The 27,803-nt window shown below is 41.4% G+C and overlaps 1 protein-coding gene across 1 annotated transcript in view; it reads right to left on the bottom strand.

The window, feature by feature from the left end:
• Window positions 1-27,045, bottom strand: part of LOC115203864 (C-Jun-amino-terminal kinase-interacting protein 1-like) — a 91,982-nt gene extending 64,937 nt beyond the window's left edge. Inside the window, exons 1-2 of the mRNA XM_029768921.1 lie at window positions 26,747-27,045; window positions 745-826 (exon numbers count right to left, since the gene is read on the bottom strand). Coding sequence (XP_029624781.1) covers window positions 745-826; window positions 26,747-26,926 — 262 coding nt within the window. The 5' untranslated portion in view covers window positions 26,927-27,045. The remainder of the gene's footprint in view (window positions 1-744; window positions 827-26,746) is intronic.
• Window positions 27,046-27,803: the final 758 nt, after the last annotated feature.

Below are 27,803 nucleotides of genomic sequence, written 5' to 3'. Positions count from 1 at the left end.
CAATGGACAGAGACAGATATTGTCATTATAAGGAGACAAATGCATCCCAGAGTGTATGTAGTTGGCCAATATAGATTATTTTACCAGGAAGTGCCATTGGAATGGAGAAATATATTTTCAAGAGATATCTGATCAAGAAAACTGCAATATAAAGCACTAAAACAAATTGGGACTAGTGGGCCTAAAGCAGATACGGTTATATATTAGAGAGACAGATGTAACTTCAAAATAATGGTTTATGTGTACTAGCCCTATGTGTTTCAAGAATAAAAAGTTAACAATTTTCTATTTCATTCTGTTATCCTTTCTTTCCATACACATTTAGTGACAGCTAGGCTAATAGAAGCTTAAAGGTTGTGCAGCATCGGTCATATTTTTAACATCTGAATCGGCGGTGCTAGTCTGTAACTCAACACACTCTCTGCTAGTTTTACATATAGTCCAGAGAGGCCATTCTATGACCTGTAGTAGCCCTGGGCTGCTAGCCACAGCAGACTGTTCAACATGGCTAGCCTAGACTACACTGGCATTGTCATTGTCACTGACGCTAATGAGCCACTGAAATTCATCCAAAAAGATTTTGGACAACGTTACAATGGATAATAGAAATATGTATATAGTTTTAGTGGCAGTAGTTGATTCTGCAGTCACTGCTGTGTTGCCTAATTATATCTACTAAATCATCAACCCCCTAAAAGATTAAACTGGTGGTATGTGCCAGCAGTCTCCTGTAAAGCAGCTCACCTGTTTTGAGGGGGGAGGATGAGCGCGAGACCTTCTCCTGCCAGCTGTACTTCTTACCAAATGAGTTGTTGTTTAATGTATCCTGAGAGGGGAAAAGAGAGATCAAATTCAAGAGAGAATGGTAAAAAAAAGACGGAGAGATGAAACAAGAGAGAATGACAGAAAAAAAGTGGGAGAGATTTGGATGCACAAAGTCAATGTGCACAATCTCTTTCTCTCTCTCTCTCTCACTAACTCTCTTTCATACGCACAAAGCTTTTATTCTGTTGAATGACCAGGGATTATTTTGTCTTGTCTGCGCTCCGTGGTGTGCATTTAAAGGGACCCGTAGTCCCTTTTCAAAGCTTGTGAAACACACCCACACTCACAGAGGGGGGATTGTTTTTAGAAGCCTGGGGGCTGATACTGTAGGATGGGAGCCAACAGCTCCCCTGTCATACATGCAGAACCCCTACTCATCTCACTTCTCTGGTTTGTGGTAGAATGTTCTGTCTGTCTATGTCTCTGTCTTTGTCTCTTTCTCAATTCAATTCAAAGGGTTTTATTGCCATGGAAAAACATAAACATATGTTTGTCACACCCTGATCAGTTTCACCTGTCCTCATTATTGTCTCCACCCTCTCCACCCTGCTTGTTTTCCCCAGCGTATTTATCCCTGTGTGTCCTGTCTCTCTGTGCCAGTTTGTCCTGTATGTTTTCAAGTCAACCAGCGGGTTTCCCGTTCTCCTGCTTTTTTGCAGTCTCCTTTTTCTAGTCCTCCAGATTTTGACCTTTGCCTGTTTCTGGACTTTGTACCCGCCTGCCTGACCATTCTGCCTGCCTTGACCACGAACCTGTCTGCCACTCTGTACCTGCTGGACTCTGATCTGGTTTTGGCCTTTTTGCCCATCCATGACCATTCTCTTGCCTACCCCTTTGGATTAATAAACATTGTAAGACTCCAACCATCTGCCTGCTGTGTCTGCATTTGGGTCTCGCCTTGTGCCTTGATAGTACGAACTGGCCATGACAGACCCAGCAGACTTGGTCCAGCTCTGCCACGCTGTCTCCCTGCAGGGAGCCACCATTGGGAGACATCAGGAGTTTCTACAGGGCCTTTTGGAAGGGCGCAGTTCCTTTGACGGAACGCCACAACCATGGGTTAAAGGCTATTATGGAGAAAATCAGGGAGTTGGTTCAGACTGTCTGCCACCTCTGAAAAACCCCAATCCCCCAGTAATTCTTTCCCGTATCTGTGGTGAGTTGGTACAGCCTATCCCGACTCCCAGTGAACCCCACTTACCTCCTCCATTGCTATATTCAGAGAATCCTGGTGCCTGCCGGGGTTTTCTTCATCAGTGCTCGCTTATTTTTGAGCTACATCCATCTTTGTTTTCTTCAGACCGATCGAAGATAGCGTATATAATTACGCTAATGTTGGGAAGGGTGCTCTACTGGGCTACGGCAGTTTGGGAACAACAATCTGCCATTTGCGTGCATTTGGAGGAATTCATGGCAGAGGTGAGAAGTTTGAGTCTCCGGTATCCTGGAGAAAGGCGGCCAGCAAACTGCTTGACTTACGTCAAAACTCCCGTAGTATGGCAGACTACGAGGTGGACTTTCGCACGTTGGCTGCCGAGAGTGCCTGGAATCAGGAGTCTCTTTTTGATACTTTTCTGCACGGATTATCTGAGGAGGTTAAGGATGAGCTAGCTGCTCGGGATCTGCTGGTGGGCCTCGACTCCCTTATCACCTTAACCATTCAAATTGATGGACGCCTAAGGGACCGCAAGAGTGAGAGGAGGTCTGGTCTCAGGCACACTCGTGCACCCGATTTATGGCGCGATTACTTCATATGGAATCCGGAAGTTTACAAAGGCAGCTCTTCCGAAAGGAGTCGAAGCCACCCGAGCTCTCTCGTGAATCTACAACGGGTGAGTTGAATACTCCTGAGCCTATGCAGTTGGGAAGAACTAAGCTATCAGTTTGGGAGTGCTCATGGAGGATGAATAATAACTGTTGTCTGTACTGTGGAGGGGCAGGACATTTTTATAGCTACCAGCCCTATTAGGAAACCGTTGTCTCTAGTGGGTACCAGTACTATGGTGAGTCAGACTGGGAGTTCCCTAATTCCCATCACCCGCACACCCCTTTTTGCTCTTGTGCTTTGGGGAGACCAATCTCAGTCTCTCCAAGTGCTCATTGACAGGGGCTGATGAAAATCTTATGGATGCCACGATAGCTTCGGAGCTTGGTATTTCCACTCAGCCTCTCTCTGTGCCCATGGATGCTAGGGCACTGGACGGCTGCTCTATAGGGGAAGTCACCCGTAGTACTGTGCCTGTTCAATTACGGGTTTCTGGTAACCACAGTGAGACAATACAGTTCCTCCTCATTACCTCTCCCCATGTTCCTGTGGTTTTGGGATTTTCCTGGCTTCAAAAGCACTATCCGATGATTGATTGGAACACAAGCTCCATCCTGGGTTGGAGCCCATTTTGCCATTCCCACTGCCTTCAAGCAGCACAGCCTTCCTCAAATCATGTGCCTCAGGATGTTAGCAAGACTGTGGATGTCTCTGCTAACCCCACAGAATACCATGACCTCCTGGAAGTGTTATGTAATGCATGTGCTACTTGTCTTCCCCCGCACCGTCCTTATGATTGTGCCATTGATCTTCTCCCAGGCACTACACCACCTCCGGGTCGATTTGTATTGTCTGTCTGGACCAGAGACCAAAGCTATGGAGGAGTACATAGAGGAGTCTCTGGCCACTGGGTCCGTCCGTCCGTCTGCATCTCCCGCCGGCGCAGGGTTTTTCTTTGTGGAGAAGGACAAGACCCTGCGTCCGTGCATTGACTTCTGGGTACTTAACCTCTCTAGGGTAGGGGGCAGTATTTTCACATCCGGATAAAAAACTTACCCGATTTAATCTGGTTATTACTACTGCCCAGAAACTAGAATATGCATTATTGGCTTTGGATAGAAAACACCCTAAAGTTTCTAAAACTGTTTGAATGGTGTCTGTGAGTATAACAGAACTCAAATGGCAGGCAAAAACCTGAGAAGATTCCTTACAGGAAGCGCCCTCTCTGACCATTTCTTGGGCTTCTACACTCTCTTTATTGAAAACTGAGGATCTCTGCTGTAACGTGACACTTCCTACGGCTCCCATAGGCTCTCAGAAGGCGGCAAACTGCTGAATGATGTCTTTGCAGGCCCTGGCTGAAAAACACTAGCGCATTTGGATAATGGTCGATCAGAGAACAATGAGACTGAGGCGCGTCTACGAGGCGACACCATGTTTTTATTTTCTCTGTCTTTGAACGTAAACAGGGTTTCCCGGTCGGAATATTATCGCTTTTTTACGAGAAAAATCTCATAAAAATTGATTTTAAACAGCGGTTGACATGCTTCGAAGTACGGTAATGGAATACTTAGAATTTTTTTGTCACGAAACGCGTCGGGCGCGTCACCCTTCGTCACCCTTCGGATAGTGTCTTGAACGCACGAACAAAACAGAGGATATTTGAACATAACTATGGATTATTTTGAACCAAACCAACATTTGTTATTGAAGTAGAAGTCCTGGGAGTGCATTCTGACGAAGAACAGCAAAGGTAATAAAATTTTTCTAATAGTAAATCGGAGTTTGGTGAGGGCCAAACTTGGTGGGTGTCAAATTAGCTAGCCGTGATGGCTGGGCTATCTACTCAGAATATTGCAAAATGTGCTTTTGCCGAAAAGCTATTTTAAAATCAGACATAGCGATTGCATAAAGGAGTTCTGTATCTATAATTCTTAAAATAATTGTTATCTTTTTTGTGAACGTTTATCGTGAGTAATTTAGTAAATTCACCGGAAGTTTGCGGTGGGTATGCTAGTTCTGAACGTCACATGCTAATGTAAAAAGCTGTTTTTTTATATAAATATGAACTTGATTGAACAAAACATGCATGTATTGTATAACATAATGTCCTAGGATTGTCATCTGATGAAGATCATCAAAGGTTAGTGCTGCATTTAGCTGTGGTTTGGGTTTATATGACATTATATGCTAGCTTGAAAAATGGGTGTCTGATTATTTCTGGCTGTGTACTCTGCTGACATAATCTTATGTTTTGCTTTCGTTGTAAAGCCTTTTTGAAATCGGACAGTGTGGTTAGATTAACGAGAGTCTTGTCTTTAAAATGGTGTAAAATAGTCATATGTTTGAGAAATTGAAGTAATAGCATTTCTAAGGTATTTGAATAACGCGCCACGGGATTCCACTGGCTGTTGAACATACCCTAGAGAGGTTAAATATTTTGGCTTGCCCATTCATCCTCTGAATGGTACATATACACAAGCCATGTCTCAATTGTCTCAAGACTTCAAAATCGTTCTTTAAACTTCTTAGAGATCAAATCCCTTTAGCGCGATCGATTTGACAACATCCAGTGAAAGTGCAGGGCGCCATATCCAAACAACAGAAATCTCATAATTAAAATTCCTCAAACATACAAGTATTATACACCATTTTAAAGATACATTTCTTGTTAATCCAACCACACTGTCCGATTTCAAAAAGGCTTTACGGCGAAAGCATACCTAGTGATTATGTTAGGTCAACGACCTAGTCACAAAAAAACATAGCCATTTTCCAGCCAAAGAGAGGAGTCACAAAAAGCAGAAATAGAGATAAAATTAATCACTAACCTTTGATGATCTTCATCAGAAGGCAGTCATAGGACTTCATGTTACAGAATACATGAATGTTTTGTTCGATAAAGTTCATATTTATATCCAAAAATCTCAGTTTACATTGGCGCGTTATGTTAGGTAATGTTTTGACTCCAAAATCCGGTGATTTATCAGAGAGCCACATCAATTTACAGAAATACTCATCATAAACGTTGATATAAGATACAAGTGTTTGACATAGAATTAAAGATACACTTCTCCTTAATGCAACCGCTGTGTCAGATTTCAGAAAAGCTTTACAGCAAAAGCACAACTTGCGATAATCTGAGTACAGCGCTCAGGCACCTAAACAAGCCATACAGATACCCGCCATGTTGTGGAGTCAACAAAAGTTAGAAATAGCCTTATAAATATTCACTTACCTTTGATGATCTTCATCGGAATGCACTCCCAGGAATCCCAGTCCCAAAATAAATCTTCGTTTTGTTCAATAAAGTCAATATTTATGTCCAAATACCTCCCTTTTGTTCGCACGTTCAGTCCAAATGCAAAATGCACGGTCACTAAGTTCAGACGAAAAGTCAAAAGTTCAATTACAGTTCGTAGAAACATGTCAAATGATGTATAGAATCATTCTTTAGGATGTTTTTATCATAAATCTTCAATAATATTCCAACCGGACAATTCCTATGTCTTGAAGTGGATTGAATAGGTGACATCAATAAGGGATCATAGCTTTCACCTGGATTCACTGGCCAGTCTATGTCATGGAAAGAGCAGTTGTTCTTAATGTTTTGTACACAGTATGATATAGAATATTATATCTTCTGACTAAATATTGACTTGAAATACATTTACAAGCCAGGTGTTGAGCATTGGTGCTTACCTGTCCAAGGCTATGTAATATGGAGGCTGTTGTCAACAGAACATCTAGAGATGTCCAGACCAGGCAGAAGGTTTCTGGTGGATCAGTTCAATGGCACCAATCTGTCTGTTCTACTGCCCTTTAGTATGAAGTCAGAACATCTGCTGTCTCAGCCACTGCCTGTCACCAAGGGAGTACCCTAAGACTCGATTAGAACAGGTCCCAAAAGGTCCCGTACTCCTCTCAATTTACATCAACAACATAGCTCAAGCAGTAGGGAGCTCTCTCATCCATTTATATGCAGATGATACAGTCTTATACCCAGCTGGCCCCTCCCCGGATTTTGTGTTAAACTCTCTACACTGCAAAAAGCTCCCAGCTCTCAAAAACAAGAAAAAAAGCAACAAAATGGGGGAAATATTACTTAAAATAAGCAAAATTATCTGCCAACAGAACAGGAAAATTTTACTTGCCAAGGTTTTTTAAACAAGTAAAAATATCTAGTCTCAAAGAACGCACAGATATCTTTAACCTAGTGCGTTCAGAGTAAAAACAAGTAATTTGTCTGGATACAAAGAAAAGATTTAAGAATAAATTTCTCAATTTGTAGGAAAATGTGCTTAAATTTAGCAAATGCTATTGTCATCATCTTGAAATAAGGCTATATGTTTAGTAAATATATCTTAAAACCAGTACAGCTACACTAAAAACAAGTACACTTGTCTGGATACAAAGAAAAGATTTAAGAATTATTTTCTCAATATGTAGGAAAATGTGCTTCAATTTAGAATCCAATGCAATTGCATTCGTCTTGAAATAAGGCAATATTCCCAGGAATTTACCAAAAAATTGCATATTGTGCTTACAATAAGTAATCCTGACTGAGATAAATGTACTTGTACTACTACTAGAAATTAGATTGGCTTGCTTAAAGAAAGAATTCATCAAATTTATTTTCACTTCTTTATTGAGGACTCAGTATATCCAGAGGCTGATATGCGCAGAACAATTATTATTTATTATTATACCTTTATTTCAACAAGGAACACAGACTGAGACCAAGGTCTCTTTTACAGCTGGGCCCTGCGTATACATGTTTACACATACAGTTTAGGTACAATGATTAAAAAACTAAATAAGACAAACAAAACGACCACAGATATCAAAACAACAACAAAAAAATGTAGCAACAGATTTAATTTACACACAGGTTATTCTATTAACAGCACAAGAACTTGCATTACCCGAAACAGTTACAAGCAATACAAAAATAAAAATGCTCTGATACATATTTAAAATGAGCAAGGGGGAGTTTTGTCTGCAGGCTATTCCATAGGCAAGGAGCGTAACTGGAAAAGGCAGCCATACCCAACTCTGTGGAAATCGCATGGGCCTCAAGTGTAATCCATGCTTGAGACCTGGTTTTAGGAATTATAATTATAATATTGATGAGTGATGATAAATAAGAAGGTAGCTTATTCAGAAGTGCTTCATAGACAAATACGAGAGCATGTTGTTCTCGTCTCACGGACAGCGAAGTCCAACCCACATTTTGATATAAAACACAGTGGTGACTTCTGTAGCTAGCACCCGTAATAAACCTAAGTGCGCAATGATAAGTAGCATCCAGCAATTTAAGTGTTGATGCCGTAGCATGCATGTAAATAATATCCCCATAATCTATAACTTGCTAGCTTGCACAATTTGTCTTCTATTTGTAGAGGACAAGCATGTCCTGTTTCTATAGAGGAAGCCTAGCTTGATTTTTAGCCGTGTACAAAGTTCGTCAATATGCATTTTAAAAGACAATTTATAATACAACAATATCACTAAGTATGTATATGCAGAGACCTGATTAATTCGAGAACCATCGAAGCTCGTAAGTGCAAGTGTATTTTCAACCAACCTTTTGAACCTATTAAAAATCATAAAATGTGTTTTCTTTGCATTTAAAACAAGTTTCAGCTGTATAAAAGACCCTTGTAATATCTTAAAATCGGTCTCCAATAGTGATAAGGCTTGGTCAGCCGTTGAAGCGATAGAGTACATCACAGTGTCATCAGCATATAAATTAATTTGACACTTTCTTATCTCATCACCGATATTGTTTATGTAGAGAGTGAACAGTAATGGACCAAGTATAGAACCTTGTGGGACCCCTTTAACCAACTCCAATGGCTCTGACTGGATGCCGTCGACTCTAACAGCCTGACTTCTATCCTTTAGATAGTCATGAAACCAATGACAGGCATCCAGTCCTAGTCCTATTGACGACAGCTTACCCAAAAGTATTGCAAAGTCTACAGTGTCAAAAGCTTTAGATAAATCTATGAACAAGGCGGCACATTACTTTTATTATCTAGGGCATTAGTAATATCATTTACAACACGTACAGTGGCCGTAATAGTACTGTGTTTAGGTCTAAAGCCAGATTGATTACTAGAAAGAATATTGTTAACAGTTAATAAAGATTGTAGTTGCCTATTCACCGGTGACTCTAGAATTTTAGCCAAACAGGAGAGCTTAGAGATGGGCCGATAATTATCCAATTCACTACCATCACCTCCCCTGAGGAGTGGTAAAACAAAAGCTGTTTTCCAAGATTTAGGGATCTTCCCTACGACAAATGTTTGATTAAAAATATGCGTCACTACACCAGCAATAATAGGTGCCGCACACTTGAGTAAATTTGGATCCAGATTGTCAACGCCTAATGATTTCTTAGAATCTATAGCAGATAGTGCAGATAAGACCTCATCTTCTGTGACTTTTTGAAAATTAAAAACCGGCTTACTGTTTTCCACATCAGCTGAAGGCCGAGGGACTGAAACAATAGACCGGTCAGGATCATGTTGGTCATTTTTCTTTCAAAAAGAAAACCAGCAGAAATAAAATGCTTATTATTAAAAACATCACAAATTTCAGTTCGGTCACTGATGATCCCAGATTCCGTAATTTGCTTCGGCAGGGAAGTCAAGGAGTTTCCTCGTTTAAGTGAGTTGACAGTTTTCCAGAATTTAGCGGGATCACCAGCAGACTCTGTCATAGCATCAAGAAAATAACTAGATTTTGCCTTTTTTATTCCTCCGGTCCATTTATTTCTCAATTGCCTAAAAAGCAGCCAATCAGCTGTTTCACCAGTTTCCTCGCCAAGGCCCATGCTTGATTCTTTTGCAGAAAAAATGATTTTCAAATCACAGGAGAACCAAGGATTAATTTGATTAGTTCGAAGTCGCTTTAACGGGGCGTGTTTATCAGCCATGAAGGTAAAAATTGATGAAAAGAAAGAGAACGCTAACACTGGGTCCATTTTGCAGTTTACGGATAAAAGTGTGGAATAATAAAGGTCATGGATAAATGCTTGCTCTGAGAAGTGTTTATAGTTTCTCTTTAGAATTATACGGGGGTCCGGGTTTTTTAGCCTAGTATCTCTGATACATGCAATAGGGCAGTGGTCACTGATGTCATTAGCAAATAACCAACTAGCTATATATTTGTGAGGTGTATTTGTTAAGTTAATGTCTATTAATATAGATTTGTGGGGTCTTTTGGATTAGGATGGCTAGGTATAGTTGTTAGTTGAGTAAGATTTAGTTCGTTACAAATATCTTTTAATTTAAACGATGCTGGCATCAGCCAGTCCAGATTGAGATCTCCGATAATCAATAATTCAGAGTTTACATAATTAGACATTAACTCAAACAATTTGCTTAGAGCAGATACCGGAGCTGAGGGTGGGCAATAAACTCCCACTAGCGTTAATAGTGCATTATGACCAAGGACCACATTTAGAACTAAGCATTCATACTGTTTCGGAACAGAAGTTGAAATGGACACAGTGACATCTATGTTGCATTTAACCTCTACGGGCCACGGGGGCAGTATTGAGAATTTTGAAAGAAATATGTGCCCATTTTTAACTGCCTCCTACACCAACTCAGAAGCTAGGATATGCATATTATTAACACATTCGGATAGAAAACACTCTGAATTTTCTAAAACAGTTTGAATGGTGTCTGTAAGTATAACAAAACTCATATTGCAGGCAAAAACCTGTGAAAAATAGATTAAAAAAAATGAGAATTTTGTGACTGTACTATTTAGTGTCATTGTTTTAAAGATACCACAGTGAGAAAGGATTCAGTTCGCAACTCCTACTGCTTCCACTAGATGTCAACGATCTTTAGAAAGTTGTTGGAAGCATCTGTCATGAATACAGACCGAATTAGAAAGCTTACAAGTTGACACGTCATCACTTCATTTTTTGCGCCTGCGCATGAATCTGAGAAGAGTGCCTTTGTCATTATCGTTTATTCTAGACACTTGATAGGTTGTGTGAAAATATTACTGATGTTTACTGATGTTTCACGTTAAAAATGGAACAAAAGATTAGTGCTAAACAACGTTTGACATGTTTAAACAAACGTAAATAGATTATTTACTAGGTTTTCTTTAGCTTTTCGACGTGACTTTACACTGCCCACCTCATTTTGTGGGAGCCTACTGAACGCTAACTATTTGGACATAAATTATGAACTTTGTCAAAAGAAACCACATTTGTTCTGGACCTGGGATCTCTGGCAGCGCCTTCTGATGGAGATAATCAAAGGTAAGGGGATATTTAGAATGTTATTATCGATATTAGATGATGCTAATGCTAACGGTATAGCTTAGCTTAGCTTAGCATATAGCTTATTGTTGTTAGCATAGTACCCAGTTTATGCAAAATGTGATTTCCCAGTAAAGTTATTTTGAGATCTGGCCATTCGGTAGCAATTACGAGATGATAATATATTATTCTTTGAATGACAATATTATAATTTACCAATGTTTTCGAATAGTAATTCCGTGATTTGTAATGCTGGATTCACTGGGTGCATTCGAGCCGAAAAAAATTCTGAATTTCACCGCGACTGTAAATGCTGTTTTTGGATATAAATATGAACTTGATGGAACTAAAAATGCATGTATTGTATAACATAATGTCCTATGAGTGTCATCTGATGCAGATTGTCAAAGGTAAGTGCATAATTCTAGCTAGTTTTCTGTCTGTTGATGCCCTTCTTTGAATTGGCTAAACATTACACGCAGCTATTGTCAATGTACTCTCCTCACATAACCTAACTTTATGCATTCTCCGTAATGCCTCTGAAAATCGGACAGCGTGGTTAGATTTAGGAGATATATCTTTCAAATGGAGGAAAATAGTTGATTATTTGATTTTTTGAAATGATTACTCTTGCAGTTTTGAATTCCCCGCCATGGTCACATGACAATGAATCCCAATACCGGGATAAGATCGGGATAAGATCCTCAACAGGTTTTAATATATATGGCAATACCTCCACCTCCACCCTCTCTGTCTGCTCTGTAGACATTATACCCAGCTAACAGAACATCTGAGTCTGGAACAGAGACACAGAGCCAGGATTCAGATACAATCATTATGTCAGCATGTGATTGTGCGACCAGTATTTCAATCAAATCTAGCATTTGGATCAAGCTTCTAGCATTCAAATGAATAATTCCTAGGCCACTATTTCGAGAGCTCATATCAGATGGAGCATTCAAGGTAATATTAGATGAGCGACGCTTCCTTGTGTAACTACTGACAGGCCTGAGTTGGATGGAGATAAGATTACTTCTAACAATATCCCTCTGCCTGGGCAAGGAAGTGGCAACACAGTACCTTGACAGTAGTGTAACAATAACATAAAGTCCATCAAAAGTTTCATCCATATTAGCAGCACCTGTAGAGCTATTTAAAGCTATGGGGGGAGCAGTAAGTATAGCCTGATGGAGAATCGACCAATTCCGAGTATCAACCCCCATGGCTATATATTGTCAATTCTCATATGCCCTGTATGAGGCTATAGTCAGAGCCAGGTTTGAGGAGAGAATGCTTGTACCATACCTATTCAGATGTAATCCATCCCGGAGAAATACATTTGGTCGATGTAGAAAAGCTGTAAAATTGTCCATATATTGTATGCTTATTGAACAACAATAACCTTTAAGCCAGATGTGTAGCTGGCGTATACGACTGAAATTATTATCCGTAGAGTGTGGAGACGGGAATGGACCTGAAATAATGCATTGTTTACCTGATTTAAGTACAGTATGAATCAGTGATTTAAAGTCGTTTTTAAGTTGCTCAGATTCCTGTAGTTTAATATCATTTGACCCTACATGGACAGTGATAGCTGAAGCAGTCGGGTGTTTACTAATGAGCAGCGGGATCATACAGTCAATGTCCTGGATCCGGGCACCTGGGTAACAGATGGTCTCTGCTATCCTAATAGAAACATTTTGGATCATAGATGAGCACACAATAAGGACAGTGGGACTGCTGCATCTCTCTTGAGTTATCTTCCTCCTAGAAGGTTGTTTGGGGCTAGTTATAGAGCTGTTTCGTTGTAAATTGTTTAGATGGCAGGGGTCCACTTGCTTCCGGGCAAAATTGTTTGTTCCTTTGGGGCCAGCGGCAGAACTCTTCTAATACCCGGTATCTGTTTCCCAGTTCCAAGGCATCACTTTGCCTTGGCGTTTTCCTGCCAAGGTTTTTTGGTTTCCGTACAGTAATCCATGGCTGCTGAGGTGGACCAGAGGGAGTGGAGCAGACCGGGTGCTCGAGCACAGCTCCCGGTAATGGCCAAGGCTCTTCCAGCGGGACCAAAGCACTTCTCACAGCCGAAGGATCCTCCGAGGCTGCGGTGACAAGCCATGGGCAAGTGACTTCGTTCACCACATTTTTGGCGGACTCAAGCAAAGAGTCAATCAGCTGTTCATCTTCATTAATCTGATGAAGAGTAGACACTCTACCCTCCAATTCAGCAATTTTCTGGGTCAGTTGTTGACAATTGACACATCCAGGGGTAAGTTTGGTCATTATTCTGAGTTGTTAGCTAGCAACGCTAACTAGCCTTGGTGTGGGGGTAGGCCCAAAATGAGCTAACACGCTAGCCAGCGTTACGGCGCTACCGCGAGTCCAATACAATTTTCTTTGCAGATAGTCTGTAACTTTAAGATTGTGACTTGATAATAGTTATCACGCCAAGTTTAAAAGCAGAAGCAACGCTTCCATATGACCTTACAGAAGTAGCGTTAATAGTTCCTTTGGCAACTGAGGCAGCGCCAGCAGCAACAGCAGCAGCAGAGGTAGTAACACAAAGGATGCAAAAACAACAAAGGCCATTGGTGGTCAAGGTGAAAATGTAAGACCTATGGCAAGATAACAAACGTAACAGTGCTTTCAACCTACTGTCATGACGTTGCCCTCTTTGGGTACAGCAAGCACCATCCCCCACTCCCTCTCTATACCCCTTTCACCCAGGCTGCTGTGGTCAGAGAGGTCGTAAATTCCCGGAGGAGACTATCTCCTCATGGCCACAGTATAGAGAGAGAGTGAGTTTCAAAGAGAAGACAAAGGAATTTCTTCCACCTCACAGAACTGGAGAACCGAATGACATTTATGTTCTGGAGAAGGTATAAAAGATCGGTGAAGAATCCAGCTACGAACTGGTCCATTTGGTACAATTTTGTGAAACTCATGAGAGACAATACGGCCACATTACCATAACGCTGTTTATCCTGTTGGGGGTAGGGGGCAGTACTTGCACGGCCGGATAAAAAACGTAACCAATTTAATCTGGTTATTACTACTGCCCAGAAACTAGAATATGCATATAATTATTGTCTTTGGATAGAAAACACCCTAAAGTTTCTAAAACTGTTTGAATGGTGTCTGTGAGTATAACAGAACTCATATGGCAGGCAAAAACCTGAGAAGATTCCTTACAGGAAGTGGCCTGTCTGACAATTTCTTGGGCTTTTTCACTCTCTTTATTGAAAACTGAGGATCTCTGCTGTAACGTGACACTTCCTACGGCTCCCATAGGCTCTCAGAAGGCGGGAAAAAGCTGAATGATGTCTTTGGAGCCCCTGGCTGAAAAACATTAGCGCCTTTGGTAAGTGGTCGATCAGAGTACAATGAGACTGAGGCGCGTGCACGAGGCGACACCATGTTTTTATTTTCTCTGTCTTTGAACTAAAACAGGGTTTCCCGGTCGGAATATTATCGCTTTTTTTACGAGAAAAATTGCATAAAAATAGATATTAAACAGCGATTGACATGCTTCGAAGTACGGTAATGGAATATTTAGAATATTTTTGTCACGAAACGCGTCGGGCGCGTCACCCTTCTTTACCCTTCGGATAGTGTCTTGAACGCACGAACAAAACAGAGGATATTTGAACATAACTATGGATTATTTTGAACCAAACCAACATTTGTTATTGAAGTAGAAGTCCTGGGAGTGCATTCTGACAAAGAACAGCAAAGGTAATCACATTTTTCTTATAGTAAATCTGACTTTGGTGAGGGCTAAACTTGGTGTGGTGTCTAAATAGCTAGCCCGTGATGGCTGGGCTATCTACTCAGAATATTGCAAAATGTGCTTTCACCGAAAAGCTATTTTAAAATCGGACATAGTGATTGCATAAAGGAGGTCTGTATCTATAATTCTTAAAATAATTGTTATGTATTTTGTCAACGTTTATCGTGAGTAATTTAGTAAATTCACCGGAAGTTTTCGGTGGGTATGCTAGTTCTGAACATCACATGCTAATGTAAAAAGCTGGCTTTTGATATAAATATGAACTTGATTGAACAAAACATGCATGTATTGTATAACATAATGTCCTAGGAGTGTTATCTGATGAAGATCATCAAAGGTTAGTGCTGCATTTAGCTGTGTTTTGGGTATTTCTGATGCATGCTAGTTGCTTGGAAATGGCTGTGTGGTTTTTTGTGTCTATGTACTCTCCTAACATAATCTAATGTTTTGCTTTCGCTGTAAATCCTTTTGGAAATCGGACAACGTGGTTCGATTCAGGAGAAGTGTATCTATAAAATGGTGTAAAATAGTCCTATTTTTGAGAACTTTGAATTATGACATTTTGTGGTTTTAAATTTGGCGCTCTGATTTGTCACTGGCTGTTGAATGGTTTGGGACGATTTCGTCCCACCTCCCCTGGATAGGTTAATATTAGACATTGCTCACCAGCTGTTATTGACAAATTGACACACCCCTTGTCTTACCAAACGTAGCTTCTCTGTCCTGCCGATGCATAGAAAATTCCACCAGCTCTATATTATCCGTATCGTCGTTCAGCCACAACTCGGGGAAACTAAATAGTGTATTACAGTTTTTAATGTCCCGTTGGTAGGATAGTCTTGATCGTATATATCATCCATTTTGTTTTTCAACGATTGCATAGAACGGATGGTATTGGAAGTTTACTCACTCGCCTACGAATTCTCAGAAGGCAGCTCGACCTCGGCCCCCTTTTTCTCTGTATTTTCTTCACGCAAATGACGGGGATTTGGGCCCGTTCCCGAGAAAGCAGTATATCTTTCACCTCGAACTCGTTAAAGAAAAAATATTCGGCCATTTCGAGGTGAGTAACTGCTGTTCTGATGTCCAGAAGTTATTTCCGGTCATAAGAGATGGTAGCAGCAACATTATGTACTAAATAAGTAAAAAAATAAGTCAAACAACACGAAAAAAAGAACAAAATAGCACAGTTGGTTTGGAGCATGTAAAATGGCAGCTTTCCCCTTTGGCGCCATTCTTATAAATGCCCAAAAGATGATTTTCGCAATGTCACTAAGCAAAAAACAAACAAACAAAACAGCAAAAGCAACTACACTGTCAAAACATGATTCAATTCAGTACCTTTTGCTTGTTTTTACGGGCCCACGACTGATGTATCGTCATTAGCTAGCTAGCTAAGATTAGCATGCTAGCGATGCCAGGATTATCTACCTAGCTAGCAAGCTCTAGTCTAGACCTGTCATGTCCTGACCAGTAAAAGGGGTTGTTCGTTATTGTAGTTTGGTCAGGGCGTGGCAGGGGGTGTTTGTTTAGTGTGTTTCGGGTTTTTGGGGCAATGTTCTATGTTAGTCTATTTCTATGTCTGTGTCTATGTATTCTATTTCTATGCTTAGTTTATTGGGTTGACCTTCAATTGGAGGCAGCTGTTCCTCGTTGCCTCTAATTGAAGGTCCTATTTAATAGGGGTGTTTTTCATTGGGATTTGTGGGTAGTTGTTTTTCCGTATAGTCATTTGTCCTTACGGGACTGTTTTTTGTCGTTGTTTTGTTCAAGTGTTTTGTTTTGTTTCTTTAATAAATAAGAAGATGAGCATACACATTCCCGCTGCGTTTTGGTCTACTCCATACGACGAACGTGACAAGACCAATGGAAATCGATGCAACCCTGCTGGCTACATGCCTAGCTAGATAACCAGTGGTGACAGTGAGGTCCATATAAGATTCATAGCTTTAAAAGTGGCATCGTGCAGAAATAAAAAATAAAATACTGTTTCATGAGCTAAGTTAGCTAGCAAGGTACAGTGCATTCAGAAAGTATTCAGACCCCTTGACTTTCACATTTTGTACGTTACAGCCTTATTCTAAAATTGATTACATAAAACAATGTCTCATCCATCTAAACACAATACCCCATAATGACAAAGCGAAAACAGCTTTTTATAAATTCCTGCAAGTGTATTGAAAAACCCCCAGAAATACCTTATTTACATAAGTAATCAGATCTTTTGCTAAATAATGGTTTTCTTCAATAATCTATAAGCAATACCCAATAATGACAAAGCAAAAACAGGTTGTGTAAATGTGTAAAGAAATATAAAAATGAAATATCACATTTACATAAGTATTCAGACCATGTTGAAGCACCTTAAGCAGCGATTACCGCCTTGAGTCTTCTTGGGTATGACGCTACAAGTTTGGCACACATGTATTTGGGGAGTTTCTCCGATTCTCTCTGCAGATCGTCTCTGAAGCTCTGTCAGGTTGGATGGAGGGAGTCGCTGCACAGCTATTTTCAGGTCTCTCCAGAGATCGGGTTCAAGTCCGGGCTCTGGCTGGGCCCCTCAAGGACATTCAGAGACTTGCCCCGAAGCCACTCCTGCGCTGTCTTGGCTGTGTGCTTAGGGTCGTTGTCCTATTGGAAGGTAAACCTTCTCCCCAGTCTGCGGTTCTGAGCGCTGTGGAGAAGCTTTTCATCAAGGATCTCTCTAAACTGTGCTCCGTTCATCTTTCCCATGATCCTGGCTAATCTCCCAGTCCTTGTGGCTGACAAATATTGTAATGGCGCAGGAGAGGATGGCTGCTGTTTTATTGGCTCTTAACCAACCATGCTAATTTGACAGTTTTTTCACATTGTTTGTACCTTATTTAATACATAATGTTGCTGCTACCATCTCTTATGACCGAAATCAGAACAGCGATTACTCACCTCAAATTGGAAGAATAATTTTTCTTTAATGAGTCGGACAAGAGAGATTTACTCCAGACACCCGAACAGGCCCTCATCCCTGTCATTCACAGGAGATGCAGACTGAGATTTTGCAGAAGGAGATCGGGGTGCCTTGTGAGGCTCAGGCCTCTGCCATCCATGCTATTGGCCAAAATACAATCGCTGGAAAATAAATTAGACTAACTAAAAGCACATATATCCTACCAACGGGACATTAAAAACGGTAATATCTTATGTTTCACTGAGTCGTGGCTGAATGACAAAATTAATAACATACAGCTTGCTTACACTGCATCGGCAGGATAGAACAGCAGCCTTTGGTAAGACAAGGGGTGGCAGTCTATGTATATTTGTAAACAACACCTGGTGCACGATATCTAAAGAAGTCTCAAGGTTTAGCTTGCCTGAGGTGGAGTATTTCATGGTAAGCTGTAAACCACACTATCTACCTAGAGAGTTTATTTGTATTTTTTGTAGCTGTCTACATACCACCACAGTCCGATGCTGGCACTAAGACCGCACTTAATGAGCTGTATACCGCCATAAGCAAACAGGAAAATGCTCATCCCGAGGCGGCGCTCCTAGTGGCCGCGGACTTTAATGCAGGGAAACTTAAATCCGTTTTACCTAGGATGTTAAAACCAGAGGGAAAAAAAACTCTAGACCACCTTTACGCCACACAAAGAGACGCGTACAAAGCTCTCCCTCACCCTCCATTTGACAAATCTGACCATATTCTCCTGATTCCTGCTTACAGGCTAAAATTTAAGCCGGAAGCACCAGTGACTCGGTCAATCAAAAAGTGATAAGATGAAGCAGATGCTAAGCTACAGGACTGTTTTGCTAGCACAGATTGGAATATGTTCCGGGATTCTTCCGATGGCATTGGGGAGTACACTACATCAGTCACTGGCTTCATCAATAAGTGCATCGATGACATTGTCCCCACAGCGACAGTACGTACATACCCCAACCAGAAGCCGAGGATTACAGGCAACATCCACACTGAGCTAAAGGGTAGAGCTGCTGCTTTCAAGGAGCGGGACTCTAACCCGGAAGCTTATAAGAAATCCTGCTATGCCTTCCCACAAACCATCAAACAGGCAAAGCATCAATACAGGACTAAGATCAAATCATACGACACCGGCTCTGACGCTCATCGGATGTGGCAGGGCTTGCAAACTATTACAGACTACAAGCAGAAGCACAGCCGAGAGCTGCCCAGTGACACGAGCCTACCAGGCGAGCTAAATTACTTCTATGCTCACTTTGTGGCAAACAATACTGAATCATACACGAGAGCATCAGCTGTTCTGGACAACTGTGGGATCATGCTCTCCGCAGCCGATGTGAGTAAGACATTTAAACAGGTCAACATTCACAAGGCCGCAGGGCCAGATGGATTACTCCGAGCACTCACTGACCAACTGGCAAGTATCTTCACTGACATTTTCAACCTCTCCCTATCTGAGTCTGTAATACCAACATGTTTCAAGCAGACCACCATAGTCCCTGTGCCCAAGAACACTAAGGTAACCTGCCTAAATGACTACCGACCCGTAGCACTCACATCTGTAGCCATGAAGTGCTTTGAAATGCTGGCCATGGCTCACATCAACACCATTATCCCAGAAACCATAGACCCACTCCAATTTGCATACTGCCCCAACAGATCCACAGACGATGCAATCTCTATTGCACTCCACACTGCCCTTTCACACCTGGATCAAAGGAACACCTGTGTTAGAATGCTATTCATAGACTACAGCTCAGCGTTCAACACCATAGCGCCCTCAAAGCTCATTACTAAGCTAAGGACCCTGGGTCTAAACACCTCCCTCTGCAACTGGATCTTGGACTTCCTGACGGGCCACCCCCAGGTGGTAAGGATAGAAAACAACACATCCACCACACTGATCTGCAACACGGGTGTCCCTCAGGGGTGCGTGCTCAGTCCCCTCATGTACTCCCTGTTCTCACTCATGATTGTACGGCCAGGCACGACTCCAACACCATCATTAAGTTTGTCGACGACACAACAGTGGTAGGGCTGATCATCGACAATAATGAGACAGCCTATAGGGAGGAGGTCAGAGACCTAACCGTGTGGATCAAGGACAACAACATCTCCCTCAATGTGATCAAGACAAAAGACATGATTGTGGACTACAGGAAAAGGCGGATCGAGCACGCCCCCATTCTCAATGATGGGACTGTAGTAGTGGCAGGTTGAGAGCTTCAAGTTCCTTGGCGTCCACATCACCAACAAACTAACATGTTCCAAGCACATGAAGAAGTCACGACAAAACCTAATACCCCTCCCTGACCAAGGTCCTTCTGACCAAGGTCCTTCTCCCCCAATTGCTCAGTTTGGCCAGGCAGCCAGCTTTAGGAAGGGTCCCGGTGGTTCCAAACTTCTTCCATTTAAGAATGATGGAGGCCACTGTGTTCTTGTGACCTTCAATGCTGCAGAAATGTTTTGATGCCCTTCCCCAGATCTGTGCCTCGACACAATCCTGTCTCGGAGCTCTACGGACAATTTCTTCAACCTTATGGCTTGGTTTTTGCTCTGACATGCACTGTCAACTGTGGAACCTTATAGATATAGACAGGTGTGTGCCTTTCCAAATCATGTCCAATCAATTTAATTTACCACAGGTGGACTCCAATCAAGTTGTACAAACATCTTAAGGATGATCAATGGAAACAGGATAGACCTGAGCTCAACTTCGAGTCTCAAAGGGTCTGACTACTTATGTAAATAAGCTTTTTCTGTTTTCGATTTGTCATTCTGGGTTATTGTGTGTAGATTGCTGAGGAAATTGTTTTATTTAATCCATTTTAGAATAAGGCTGTTAAGTAACAAAATTTGGGAAAAGTCAAGGGGTCTGAATACTTTCCGAAGGCATTGTATTTCAATATGATTGAAATAGGCCTAAAGCTTACTGTTTATATTTTAATGCAGTCATCTCGGCTTTCGTTTTAAGCATATTTCTATGTGTTGCTTGTTTGTATCAATTGCAAAAACATTGGCAACTTAGTCTTTGTAGTCAACTTTATTCTGAAGTTATTGAGATCACAGAGAGAAGGATAACCCATGTGAATCTTTGTTTAGCGGAGATCTTCTGTGTATAATGTGACGTGGGAGGGCAAAAAAACATCTAACGACGCACTTAGCTGTTCTATGAGTGGTTTTAGGCAGCTGTTAGATTACGAGCATTTTCAAGTGCAACTTTAATAATAATGGTTTTGGGAAACAGCTCAGAGATTTAAAGATGCTCCTACGAAGGTTATAAGGATGAAGTTATTATTAAAGTATAAAAATATATTCACGTCAATAAACAAATGGTTAAAACACACTGTTTTGCAATGAAGGTCTACAATAACCTCAACAGCACTCTGTAGGGTAGCATCATGGTGTAGCCGGAGGACAGCTAGTTTCCGTCCTCCTCTGGGTGCATTGGCTTCAATACAAAACATAGGAAGGAAACTCATGGTTCTCACCCCCTTTCATAGACTTACACAGTAATTATGACAACTTCAGAGCTTTTGCAGCATGAACTGACATGTTGTCCAATCAAAGGATCAGAGAACGAATCTACACTGAACAAAAATATAAATGCACAATTTCAAAGATTTTATTGAGTTCATATCAGTAAATCAGTAAATTTAAATAAATTCATTAGGTCGTAATTTATGGATTTCACATGAATGGGAATACAGATATGCATATTTTGGTCACAGATACCTGAATAAAAGTTAGGGACGTGGATCAGAAAACCAGTCAGTATCTGGTGTGACCACAATTTGCATCATGCAGCGCTACACATGTATTTCACATAGAGTTGATCAGGCTGTTGATTGCGACCTGTGGAATATTGTCGCACTCCTCTTCAATAGCTGTGCGATGTTGCTGGATATTGGCGGGAACTGGAACATGCCGGTGTAACTTGCTGACTGTATACTGTACATGATTGTAGCGGGTTTACTAACGCATTAGTTTTAATAACTAATGTTGACTATGATGCTAGCTAATATGGTGACAATGATGTAGGCTGTATTTAGAGGTTAGAAGTTATAATATGAAGGTTTGGCTTGGAAAGGTATTTTCGCCTGGTCACAGACAGTTGATGTGTTATACACTGAAGTCCACAAGCGAAGGGAAAAGGTGGAGAAGAGTCCCTAGATGCAAGAAGGAATTATACAATGAGCAAAGTGATCATGCTGTTTCTATGTGGCTGCTATGAAAGTGAACTGTGTTTGTGTTTGATTTGGGGTTGAATTCATTCCACCGATTCTGTTGAAAAACGTTTCTTAAACGGAAGCAAACGGAACGAAATGGGGATAAACATATCTGGATTTGTCCAATAGAAACTCTCGTTTGCAACTGTTGGACTAATGATTACACCCTAGATCATCTAAATGCAGGCAAGGCGGTGTTGAATGTGTCTCTGTTTGTCACCTAGATTACTAAAAATGTTCTCTCGATCTATGCACTGTCTACATTGTAAACTTTCATTCATAGGCTAGGTCAGTGTTTCCCAACTGAGGGTAGACGTACCCCCTAGGGGTACGTGGGAAGTCCCCAGGGGTACATGGGTGGATTTTCAAAAATGTGGAGAAAAAAATATTGGGAAAAATGTTAATATTAATATAAATTAATATTAAAGTTATTTCAATCTTAATAGGTAAGGAAACATTTATTGAGGTCACTGGTGTGAAACGCTACCCTCTTGGAGTATGACAAAATGCACCTAAAGGACTCGCAGACCATGAGGAACAAGATTCTCTGGTCTGAAGAAACCAAGATTGAACTCTTACTCTCTTGGTCTAAATGCCAAGTGTCACTTCTGGAGAAGACCTGGCACCATGCCTAAGGTGAAGCATGGTGGTGGCAGAATCATGCTGTGGGGATGTTTTTCAGCGGTGGGGACTGGGTGACTAGCCAAGATTGAGAGAAAGATGAACAGAGCAAAGAACAGAGAAATCATTGATGAAAACCTGCTCCAGAGGGATTTTTCTATTTTAATTAAACCTCTATTTAACTAGCGATCAGGTCCTCAGACTGGGGCAAATGTTCACCTTCCAACAGGACAAAGACCCTAAGCACAGCCAAAACAATGCAGGAGTGGCTTCTGGACAAGTCTCTGAATGTCCTTGAGTGGCACAGCCAGAGCACGGACTTGAACCCGATTGAACATCTCTGGAGAGACCTGAAAATAGCTGTGCATTGACGCTCCCCATCCAACCTGACAGAGCTTAAGAGGACTCCCCAAATACAAGTGTGCAAGCTTGTAGCGTCATACCCAAGAAGTCTGTAATCGCTGCCAAAGGTGCTTCAACAAAGTACTGAGTAAAGGGTCTGAGTACTTATGTAAATGTAATATTTCTTTTTTTATACATTTGCAAATATTTCTAAAAATCTGTTTTTGCTGTGTCATTAAGGGATGTTGTGTGTAGATTGATGAGGGAAAAAAGCAATTTAATCCATATTAGAATAAGTCTGTAACGTAACAGAATCTGGAAAATGTCAAGGGGTCTGAATACTTTCCAAATGCACTGCACATACTTATGTGAAGTGACATTTTCATTCATGACCCTAATCAAGACCAAGCACAGGAACTTGTCACCTTGTCATCACTTGTCACACCCTGATCTGATTCACCTGTCCTTGTAATTGTCTCCACCCCCCTCCAGGTGTCGCCCATCTTCCCCATTATCCCCTGTGTATTTATACCTGTGTTTTCTGTCTGTCTGTGCCAGTTTGTCTTGTTTGCCAAGTCAACCAGCAGTTATCTCCTAGCTCCTGTTTTTCCCGAGTTTTTCTCGTCCTCCTGGTTCTCACCCTTGCCTGTCCTGACTCTGAGCCCGCCTGCCTGACCATTCTGCCTGCCGCTGACCTCGAACATGCCTGCCTCCCTGTACAGTTTTGGACCCTGACCTGGTTATGAACTCTTGCCTGTCCACGATCTGCCTTTTGCCTACCCCTTGGACTATAATAAATATCAGAGCTCAAACCATCTGCCTCCCGTGTCTGCATCTGGGTCTCGCCTTCTGTCGTTATGTCACTGCTGTTGCCACCCTGCCCCCAAAGACTGACAAATCTTATGAGTGAGAGACATGGTCAAGATTCTGATTGATTGGTGAGTCCTTATGTGTCGTACACAAGCCTAGAAATATGGGTGTAGTCGGAGAATGTTGACAACATTTGATCTTTGTTTTTGTATAATTTGGCTGGACACTGAAGATGTGAACAAATCCTATAAGAAAGATTAAACTGATGTTTGTATTTGTATTTATTATGGATCCCCATTAGCTGCTGCCAAGGCAGCAACTACTCTTCCTGGGGTCCAGCAAAATTAAGGCAGTTATACATTTTTTTTAACATTACAATATTACAGATTTCACAACATACAGTGGCTTGTGAAAGTACTCACCCCCCTTGGCATTTTTCCTATTTTGTTGCCTTACAACCCTGGAATTAAAATAATTTTGGGGGGGTTGTATCATTTGATTTACACCACATGCCTACCACTTTGAAGATGCAAAATATTTTTTATTGTGAAACAAACGAAATAAGACAAAAAAAACTGAACTTGATCGTGCATAACTATTCACCCCATGTCACGTCCTGACCAGTAAAAGGGGTTATTTGTTATTGTAGTTTGGTCAGGGCAGCTAGTGGTTGTTGTCTCTAATTGGAGGCCATATTTAGTGTGTTCATTTTAACTTGTGTTTGGTTGTTTCCGGTTTAGTCTGTGCACCTTACTGGACTGTTATCGTCGTTATTTTGTTTAAGTGTGTTTACCTTCAATAATAAAGAAGATAAATATACCCGCTGCGTTTTGGTCCACCTACAACGACGCTTATGACACCCCACCAAAGTCAATACTTTGTAGAGCCACCTTTTGCAGCAATTACAGCTGCAAGTATCTTGGGGTGTGTCTCTATAAGCTTGGCACATCTAGCCACTGGGAGTTTTGCCCATTCTTCAAGGCAAAACTGCTCCAGCTCCTTCAAGTTGGATGGGTTCCGCTGGTGTACAGCAATCGTTATGTCATACCACAGATTCTCAATTGGATTGAGGTCTGGGCTTTGACTAGGCCATTCCAAGACATTTAAATGTTTCCCCTTAAGCCACTCAAGTGTTGCTTTAACAGTATGCTTAGGGTCATTGTCCTGCTGGAAGGTGAATCTCCGTCCCAGTCTCAAATCTCTGGAAGACTGAAACAGATTTCCCTCAAGAAGTTCCCTGTATTTAGCGGCATCCATAATTCCTTCCATTCTGACCAGTTTCCCAGTCCCTGCCGATGAAAACATCCCCCACAGCGTGATGCTGCCACCATGCTTCACTGTGAGGATGGTGTCCTCTGGTCATGAGAGGTGTTGGGTTTGCGCCAGACATAGCATTTTCCTTTGATGGCCAAAAAGCTCAATTGTAGTCTCATCTGAACAGAGTACCTTCTTCCATATGTTTGGGGAGTCTTCCACCTACCTTTTGGCAAACACCAAACGTGTTTGCTTATTTTTTTTTTTAGGCAATTGCTTTTTTCTGGCCACTCTTCTGTAAAGCCCAGCTCTGGAGTGTATGGCTTAAAGTGGTCCTATGGACAGATACGCCAATCTCCGCTGTGGAGCTTTGCAGCTCCTTCAGGGTTATCTTTGGTCTCTTTGTTGCCTCTCTGATTAAAGCCCTCCTTGCCTGGTCTGTGGGTTTTGGTGGTTTCTCTTGGCAGGTTTGTTGTGGTGCCATATTCTTTCAATTTTTTAATAATGGATGTAATGGTGCTCTGTGGGATGTTCAAAGTTTCTGATCTTTTTTATAACCCAACCCTGATCTGTACTTCTCCACAACTTTGTCCCTGACTTGTTTGGAGAGCTCCTTGGTCTTCATGGTGCCGCTTGCTTAGTGGTGCCCCTTGCTTAGTGATGTTGCAGATTCTGGGGTCTTTCAGAACAGGTGTGTTTATATACTGAAATCATGTGACACTTAGATTGCACACAGGTGGACTTTATTTAACTAATTATGTGACTTCTGAAGGTAATTGGTTGCACCAGATCTTATTTAGGGGCGTCATAGCAAAGGGGTGAATACATATGCACGCACCACTTTTCTGTTTTAAATTGTTTAGACATTTTTTAAACAAGTTTTTCACTTCACCAATTTGGAATATTTTGTGTATGTCCATTACATTAAATCCAAATAAAAATACATTTAAATTACAGGTTGTAATGCAACAAAATATGAAAAACGCCAAGGGGATGAACACTTTTGCAAGGCACTGTATTAAGTGTGTGCCCTCAGGCCCCTACTCTACTACCACATATCCACAACACAAAATCTGTGTTCACGTGTGTGTATAGTGCATATGTTATTGTGTCTTTGCCTATGTTTGTTGCTTCACAGTACCCGCTGTTCCATTAGGTGTATTTGTATCTGTTTTTTTATCTAATTTTACTGCTTGCATGTTAAGTGTACATGAGTGTTATTATAGTAATACATTATAATTGTTTTGCAGTTAAATAACATAGACAAATAATATTAATTTACACCTAATCTAGTAATCACATCAGTACCCAAAAAAGGTTGGGAACCACTGTGCTAGATTATAGGGAAAAATGTTGTATAATGTAGTAGCCAAACCTATCGATGTTACATTGAGCTGGGGGAATGGAATATGAATGACATTAAATGGCACCGACTACCACTGATGCACAGTCAGAAGCCTCAGTCACACACATACACAGTTGTCACACAAAAGGAGATGGGTACCAAAACAACACACTCTCTCCTGACAATCCCAGCCATTGTTTCGACCAGCACAACGCACTCACAGAGAAAAACAGACATGGTGTCTAGGGGGGTGATATCATCACAGGTTTTCCCCGCTGATTTTATACACACATATAGACTAGATACAGTAAAGAATTTCAGCTTTATCCTCACATTCTCATCCATATAAATCTATAATTTCATTCTTCCACCCCTCCATCCTTCCAGCTATCAGTATTCACTCAGCTGTGATTAACAGAGGTTAAAAACTAATAAATAAAAGGGGACAGTGAGTGCAGTCAGCCAGCGAAAGGATGGGAAGAATACTGAAGGGATAGCGGAGGGTTCATTTGGACTCACCTGAGTGTGTGGCACCATGGGGAAAAGGTTAAGGGTTGTGGGTCTCTTAGGGCGGTATATATCCATGGTTTCTAGAGTGGGGTCCTCGGTTACTGGCAAGGGTGCTGTGGAAGATGGCTTAGATGACTCCTTGTCGTCGTGGTAACCATCGGCCCCGTCAATCAGATCCAAATGGAGCATCTCGGCCTGGAGCTGGCCGACAGCACCCAGCTCCGCCTTCCCCACCACACTATTGTGGCCCCGCCTCACACAGCCCTGCAGGGATTGGACGATACGTCAGTCAGTCCAGAGAGAGAGAAAGGCAACTGAAGATACAAGCAGAGACACACAAAGGGAGATAAAGAATGAGAGAGAGAGACAGAGGAAATGGAACAAGATGAGAAGGTAGAGAGAGGGATGGAGGAAGGAGAAAATAGGGGGGATGGGGGATTGAGTTGGCCAATTAGAGGCTGATCTGACATCAGCTTGCACACTGTCACTGCCGACGCTGAGCCACTTATATCAGGGAGAGAAAAATAGAGCGGGAATAGCCAAATGGAGAGATCAAGGCAGAGAGACTATTCATAGCAGCAGTTTGTTTACTGACTGTATCTACATAAATGGATTGATGGACATGAATGCCACTACTTGTAGAGCTCAACATTACTCTTTCTCTGAGGTGCTGGAAATAACTGAAAGTACGCACACACACAAACCATACTGTAAAGTATTGTGCATTGTGGGAAAATGTTGTGGACAAGGAAATAATTGTATTTTTAATGATATTGTAATTCCACCCCACAGAATACAATACTTTTGCATGATATTATTGTTTCTGGCTCATTTACATATTTTGAGACATGCCTTGAAAAAGGCTATATTTGTTGCATCTGTTAGTCAGAGTGCAGTATCAATTTAACTGATAGGAGTGCCTCATCAATTTAAAATGTATAGGGGACTGATTGGAGTGGCAGCAAGTCACTGAGCAACTAATTGTCACGTGTGCATACCATAATCATCTAAATTAATTATCCAATTAGTCCAAAATAACTTCCCAATCATGTGGATTGACTTAAAA

Source organism: Salmo trutta, chromosome 12 (genome assembly GCF_901001165.1).
Source record: "Salmo trutta chromosome 12, fSalTru1.1, whole genome shotgun sequence".
Lineage (NCBI taxonomy): Eukaryota > Metazoa > Chordata > Actinopteri > Salmoniformes > Salmonidae > Salmo > Salmo trutta.
The sequence above is the reverse complement of the archived record's forward strand: the minus strand, read 5'-3'. Positions and strand labels throughout refer to the sequence as shown.